This window comes from Zingiber officinale, chromosome 2A (assembly GCF_018446385.1).
Source record: "Zingiber officinale cultivar Zhangliang chromosome 2A, Zo_v1.1, whole genome shotgun sequence".
Taxonomy (NCBI): domain Eukaryota; kingdom Viridiplantae; phylum Streptophyta; class Magnoliopsida; order Zingiberales; family Zingiberaceae; genus Zingiber; species Zingiber officinale.
The window spans coordinates 105,897,826-105,904,910 of record NC_055988.1 but is presented as its reverse complement, the minus strand read 5'-3'; the positions used below and the strand labels follow the sequence as shown (position 1 = coordinate 105,904,910).

Sequence of the window (7,085 nt, the reverse complement as noted above, 5' to 3'; positions counted from 1 at the left end):
TCCTAACTCGTATGAAGACTACGCATGCACTGTGTTCTTCGCATCATCCACGATACTACAAACACGACTCTCGTGATCCGGCTGAGGAGTCCAAGTCTACTGCTGAACATCACAGTTTGCAGTCTTAATTACGTGTCAGATATCAGTCTCTGAACACTGTTCACCTATAGTTCCATCTCATCATTGCGGGAGACAATGCTTTTGGCTTACATACAAAGTGTATAGTTCTATTGGTGCAGCAAAAAGTAGATGGACAGCCCTCGCACAACGTACAATAATTCTTCATTTCTTGTTTTTTTTTTTTGTCATTTTAATCCTGATTTTCAGCTCACCCTAATTTTGAAGATGAACAATTCAATCCTATAAAAAATTTCTATCAATCAAAACTATTAATAAAACTCATCTAAATTAGTCAGTATTTTTAGATTCATTTTCCGCTAGAGGAAAAATCTCGTATAATGTGGTATAATTGAGATTTAAACATTAAATATCTAGTTACAGAGAATTTAATTATTACACCATTACCTACACATTAATTTCCCATTTTCCCGATTTCCTTATTAAGTCGAAATTAAAATAAACTCATAAACTCCTGAACTCCATCAATACTACACAATAATACTAAACCAAATTTTAAAATATAATACCTGTTCTTTTAAATTTTGTTCTTACAGAATACCACAATGGAACAATTGTGTCATTTTCAAATTTTAGAATTTAGATGCGTCTTTAATTTGGTGAATTTCACAACTCTAAGTGCCTAATACGCGAGTGGAATTTTGCGTGATTAAATTTCACAAAAGCTTTTGCATCGATTGATTTCCATGCACATATATGCTCGTATCATCGCTGCGGCAGTGATGAACGAAGAGTTTACATTTCGTAATCTCCAACATCTTCGATCTCCAAAGTTGAGGAAAGAGGAAGGTTCAGAAGCAAGTCCAGGAAGGCCAAGAGGATCACGCCGTGAGTCTTCTTCCTGTTGACGGTCAAGTACCAGGCCAGCATATGTTCCAGCCACTCCCACTCGCTATCGCCGCGCGCCGCCACCATTGCCTCCATGGATCCTCTGAAATCGCCGTACGGGTCGTGCGACTCGATCACCGTCGCGACGCTCCCCTCGAAGGGGAGCAGGCCCTCCGAAGCTCGTGGCGCCACCAGCGTCGCGCTCGTGGAAGCTCCCGCGGCGGGCTCGAAGAAGAGCCTGTCGGACCGGAGCCCCCGAATTACGGCCTCCGCCGCGTCGTCGTAGCCGGATTCTTCCGCCGAGCGCGTCGAGTCGAGGTAGTCGAGGTAGTCGCGGTCCGATTCCGGGTCTCCCTCCCTGAAGGAGTGCGCCGCCCTCGCTAACCTGCAAGAAGGCCAAGGGAGGAGCGAAGGAAGAGGAAGAGAGGCAAAGATTTGCTTCTTGGCCATGGTTTTCTTTCATGGAGATGGAGGTCGAGCCGAGCGAGGGTTTTTATTTAAAAAGCCGATTGCACGCATGTGAGCAGAGCCTCCTGCAGCAGCAGCAGCAGCAGCGAGAGAGAGCCTAAATGATTCGTGCAACATGGATTGCATTCAAAAGGGGGAATTTTTGGTGGGCGCTTTCTGCTCTGTCCGGACGTGCAAGATCATTCAGGAGATCAGCCACGAGACCACGACCGACCCGTCGTCAATGGCTCGAGCGATGATTTGTTCCTTTGCACTTTGCCATGCTCCAGGTGACTGACTGACACCACCTTTCTTTTTTTCCTTTGATTATTAGAAGGTGGCTCTGGCTGCGAGTCCTTGAACGGACTCCTGCTTGTCAGTTTTGCAGGCTTGCAACTGGCTGCTACATGTTGGTGGGTGTACTGAGGACACCGTGCAATACTGTGACGGGATGCTATTAGCTCGCTCTTTCACCGCTTCAAACAACGGATCAATGACTGGCGCGTACGTAGTCATTTTTCTAAAGCATGAATTGCCTTAATTATTTTCCATTCAAATAAAATATATCTGTTGATGTTGTTGATTAGATAATTAAGAAGAGAAAACAACAGTACTGGAGTAAGTTTGATCTCTGTAGACATCAATAGGCCAGAAGGCTGTCGTATCTGTGATCTGGATTATAGAAAAAAGAATAATCGTACACCATTATTTATCATCCTAGCTACTACGAGGACTAAAACCTATATCTATATCTAAGACTCAGAATCCGTTATAGTCTTGGACGATCAGATAGTTGTCGCAGGAGGACTTCTCTGTGACGGCGACACTGCTGCCTGAGACAGATTTGCACGGCAAACACGCGGATCGACAGTGTGGCAGCGATAAATGATGAACAGTTGAATTGGATCATGTCGAACAATCATTAGAGCTGAGAATTTGTGATTACGCTTTCGTTTGCTAAGCTAATTGATGTAAAATTTGATAAGGCTCGTCCCAAGTGTTTTTTTTATCATCGATCTCGCAGTAAATAAATGGAGATAAATACTTAACGGTTTCCTAAGTAGGAGCAACTCAAATCCTCTTGTCTATTAATGTAAGTTAATCATTAGTTCTCGGCTGTGTCCTGCCCATAATACATGTACGGTGACCAATGTATAGTTGACGTGTATATATATATATATATATATATATATATATATAAAAGGACTGTACTGTTAACCACGGGGAAATTGTGAATTAGGGAAAAGGAGACTTCTTCTTTCTTTTTATACATATCAAAAATAGCAGGCAGAACGTTAACGTCAAAAATTAGGAGAGGGTCCTTGACATAAGCTCTCCAATGCTGAAATTAGTATGTTGATTGAACGGAAATAAGAACAATAGATGGCTAAGTGAAATTGAGAGGTGTAATTGAGAATCACTTAAGGTGATTTTACAAATCTTGCCAACAGAGAAGACCCCTCCTTTATATACTATCTTTCATAACCTCTATCTCTGTAATCATGAGGTGACAAAGAAAGTTATGTGTCAGAAGTTGTCGAGTAAGAGCAGAGTTGGTCCTGGTTGTTAAAATGCCCTGGGCGAAATTATTAAGTATACCCCAATTTTGTCCTTCCATCAACTTAATTAATAATTATTTTAATCTATAAAATTTTATTTCCAAAAATATAATGAGAAAACTTTTTAGTTGTAAGAAGCTTTTGTATCTTATGATAACGGTTCCTTTTTTATTTATATATAAATTTCTGTAATTCTAACCTAGAAATAAGAATGAGACATCAATTCCAAAACTATAAATATAATTTTTTTTTCCTATTCCTATACTATTAAATTATCCAAGATTAATAATTCTATTTATAATCAATTTTATTCAGAAGACAAGAGGTGTTTTCAAAGAACAATCACTTAAAATTCTTAGCAAAAGAACATTGACAATGGAGAAAATTTTAACTCAAGAATGTAAAAAGATAAACATAGTAATTTAACACAAAATCCTGACACCAAACTGAGAAACAATAAAGAAGTGTAGTCTAGTTAGTTTACCTCTATAATCTTTATTTTCAATATCAGTATAGGAATCCAGAAGAATGAAGAGAACACCAGGAAGACCTATCATAAATATATTCACTTTGAGTTTGAGTAACTTAAACAATATATTCAACAGAGTAATTAAGAATTAAATCTTTTTATCCTAAATAAGTAAAAACTCGATATAAATGAATTAAATTTTATGTATAACAATCCATGCAATAACAAAAATTAAAAATACTATAAATTTTTAAATTTTCATGATGATATATAATTATGAACAATAGTATAAACAAAGAACAATAAAACTTGATACGAAGAATGTTCGATTCAAAATCCACTTATATAAGACTCTACATAGATATCATGCAAGTTTATAAAAAAGCATAACTATTATATTCAATTAAGGTTCCAAAAAAAAAGATATAGTAAAATAATTGATATTTTTTATGGTGAAACTACCAACTATCTCACAATAATATAAGCATGTTTAGAATTGTTACTCCAATTTATGAATATGAGCACTGCTCGTATTTTGAAATTTATGAAATTATACTCTAATATAGGCATATTTTAGACTTGCCTATTACTCTATAAATATTTTTTATCAACTAGCACTGCTAGTATTTTGGAACATTTTACAAAGATAAAGCTAAACATGACTATGATGACTACGAGAACACTCAAACATTAGGAAACAAATAATACTCATCCTCACAGAACCCAAATTTATGTCTAATAAGAAAAATACCAATTTATGCATAAATAAAACATGATTAATCATGTTAGGACCAATTAAGACCTAAAAATGAATGGAGCGGAAATTTCTAATTTATGCAAAAATAAAACATGATTAATCATTTTAGGGCCGATTAAGACCTAAAAATGAATGGAGCGGATATTTCAATTTATGTAGAAATAAAACATGATTAATAAGAAAAAGAAAGGCACAAGTGTATACCGGTTAGGGAGTTTCGTCGCGAGGGAGGGGGGCAGAGCTTGAAACTAGTTCAGGAACTACAAAAGGCGACAAAGAATGTAGAACAGGGGAATGGGCAAATGAGCACAAAGCTAGCATCAATCAGTGAGGGGTGAGTCGCTCCTCATAAGATCAATAAAAGGAATGGAACTCAGAAGGGAAGCACAAACAACACAACAACCGATACAGAGGCAGGGGCAAGCATCCGAAGGGAGCGCAGGGGTCTCACTTTTCTGTCCAACTCATTTTAAAGCAATTTGAATAAATAAAACACACCTTACACCTTTGAGAAGGTAAGATCACAGAGAAATAAGAAGGAAAACAAAACCTATGGCACAGTGGGCTCCCCAATGGAGGGCTAGAGACGGCGTGTCTCGCCGATGGAGGGCGCCTTTGTGAGAGGCAAAGCCGTCCTTGGTCCAGGGAGGGTTTCACCGTTTTGGCGACGAGAGAGGGAAGGCGCAGCGGCGGCGAGGGAGGGTGTGGCGACTGCGAGTCTGCGATGGAGAGTTTCGGCGATAAGGGAGGGAGCTAGGAAGGTGCGGCAAGGGAGGGTGAGACGTGGGAAGGTGCGGCGAGGGAGGGTTTCAGCGACGGTGAGTAGAAATCGTGAGGTTAGGCTTCGCTGCTTGCTTCGATGAGGGAGGAAGTGAAAATTAGGCTTCGCTGCTTGCTTCGGTGAGGGAGGAAGTGAAAAAACAATAATTTGAAGGAAAAAAACTTATTTTATATATATATATATATATATATATATATATATGCCCCTTAAAATTTTGGGCCCTGGGAGCCCTGGCCCAAGGTCGGCTCTGAGTAAGAGAATATGTACAATTTAGGAGACGTATAGTTACCGTGTGAGGAATCTTCCGTTACCCATGCACACTCCTTTTGTAACATACAATATTAATGAGACGATTGAAAGAATATGTTGTCATAAGTTATCGGCTGATGGGAAGTGTAATCATTTTCTAAGAAGACCCTAGTGAATGCTTATATTACAGTAAAATAATATTCTCTGACAAAACGGTTGTGATTCTGACATATCGTTGTGATTCTCTAACCATGTTGTCTACTGAATGTATCTCGAACAAATCTTTAACCTGATCAACTATCTAGTCGTCCTTCCCTTAAGTTGCTTGATCATGCACTAAGTGGTGTTGGAGATCTGCTCTGGAAGTAATTTGAAGTTGTCCCTTAGGTTTGGCCGGTTCTATAACCGACCGATCATATACCGGGATATTCACCTCATAGAAATGGGAAATTGAGTCTCGGAAAATTCGATTGGTACTTTAAGTCGACACCCAGATGAGAAAAAACTTGCCTTTGAAGTGAAAGACTGAGATCTTGAAGTCCAGCCGAGTTTGTAAGGAGAGTTATTTTACACTTATCTTCCATATGTATAAGAGACGGTCATGCTAAGTTGTATATATTTGACCGAAGTTATCACTGACCTACTATACGAAGGTTGACCGATATGTGAGAAAACTCATAGGGTCGATCAGCAATGGGGTCGATCGGTCAAATGCTAAAAGATTTGTATTGTGTGAGAAGTTGGATCCCCTTACTCCGGACGGACATATGATCGGCTCTGTTGATAAGCCAGACATTGTTTGAACTCGGTCGACTATCAAATGATTATATATATAATAGATGTCTTAATATAGGAATTGAGCACTATGTTCCCTAGGTCCAACCGGCTCCTGCGCTGATCGCCCTCATACTAAAAGCCTAAGCATTGGGCGAAGAGCAAAGTCATGTTAGAGTGGCACCTTGCTGCCACCTTCCCTTGATTTGACTATCACGTCACCTTGACTTTAATTGTCACGTCATATTCAGGTCTACTCATAACATCTCATATCAAACACTAATATCTTTAAGAATAATGATATACAAAAGGAAAAATATCAAAGAAATGCTGATATATAAATTTGTGGCCCACTATTTCATTTTTTTAGGCCCCATCATTATATATATATATAAACCAAATAAGGTTCATCCAAATCAAACTATAGGCATGCTAAACATTATCTTGACCAGCAGTTTTCGACAAGTGTTAGACAGCACACTCCTTTTACCTTAATATATCTTAATTTCATTAGTCTTAATAGTAAAGAAAAAAATAAAAGTTAAAAAAAAAAGCATTATTCAAATTATCAAAAGAGTGCACATTATTTATTAATCATCAAAACCAATAACGGTCCATCTCATTTTTATTATCCGAATTATTCCTCCTTAGTCAGTCAATCCTACTGTTGATTTAACTTGAATAGGATTTCATCCTCTTTAGAAGCGATGATAGATGGATTGTCGATGAGGTATTGTTGGTGTTGACTAAAAAAAGACTTCAAGTTGGAAACTAGGAGGAAGAAGGAGGTGAGCTGGACCTCCGAAGAAGAGGGGGAGTTGTCCCTCCGAAGAAGAGGGGGAGCTGTCCTCGTCACTGGAAGAGCCTGTGAAGAGTAAAAAAGCAAGGGAGAGGGTGAGAGTGGAGACCGAATTATCCCGGCCTTTTATTCCGACGCTCAAGTTAGAGAAGTATGTGGAAGATAAACAATGCAAGAGAATGATGAAAAATGAATGTATGTGGCAAGAAATATTTAACGTACCTTGGCCCGTGGGGACGGGATGTGTCACATTCGTGGTTGTGAGAGGAGGTGGTGTATTTTCT

At 38.7% G+C, this 7,085-nt stretch overlaps 1 protein-coding gene across 1 annotated transcript; it reads right to left on the bottom strand.

Moving 5' to 3' along the window:
• Window positions 1-873: 873 nt before the first annotated feature.
• On the bottom strand, window positions 874-1,416 carry LOC122043873 (transcription repressor OFP13-like). Its single transcript, XM_042604440.1, has one exon. The coding sequence runs from the start codon at window positions 1,414-1,416 to the stop codon at window positions 874-876; it is 543 nt and encodes a 180-aa protein (XP_042460374.1).
• Window positions 1,417-7,085: the final 5,669 nt, after the last annotated feature.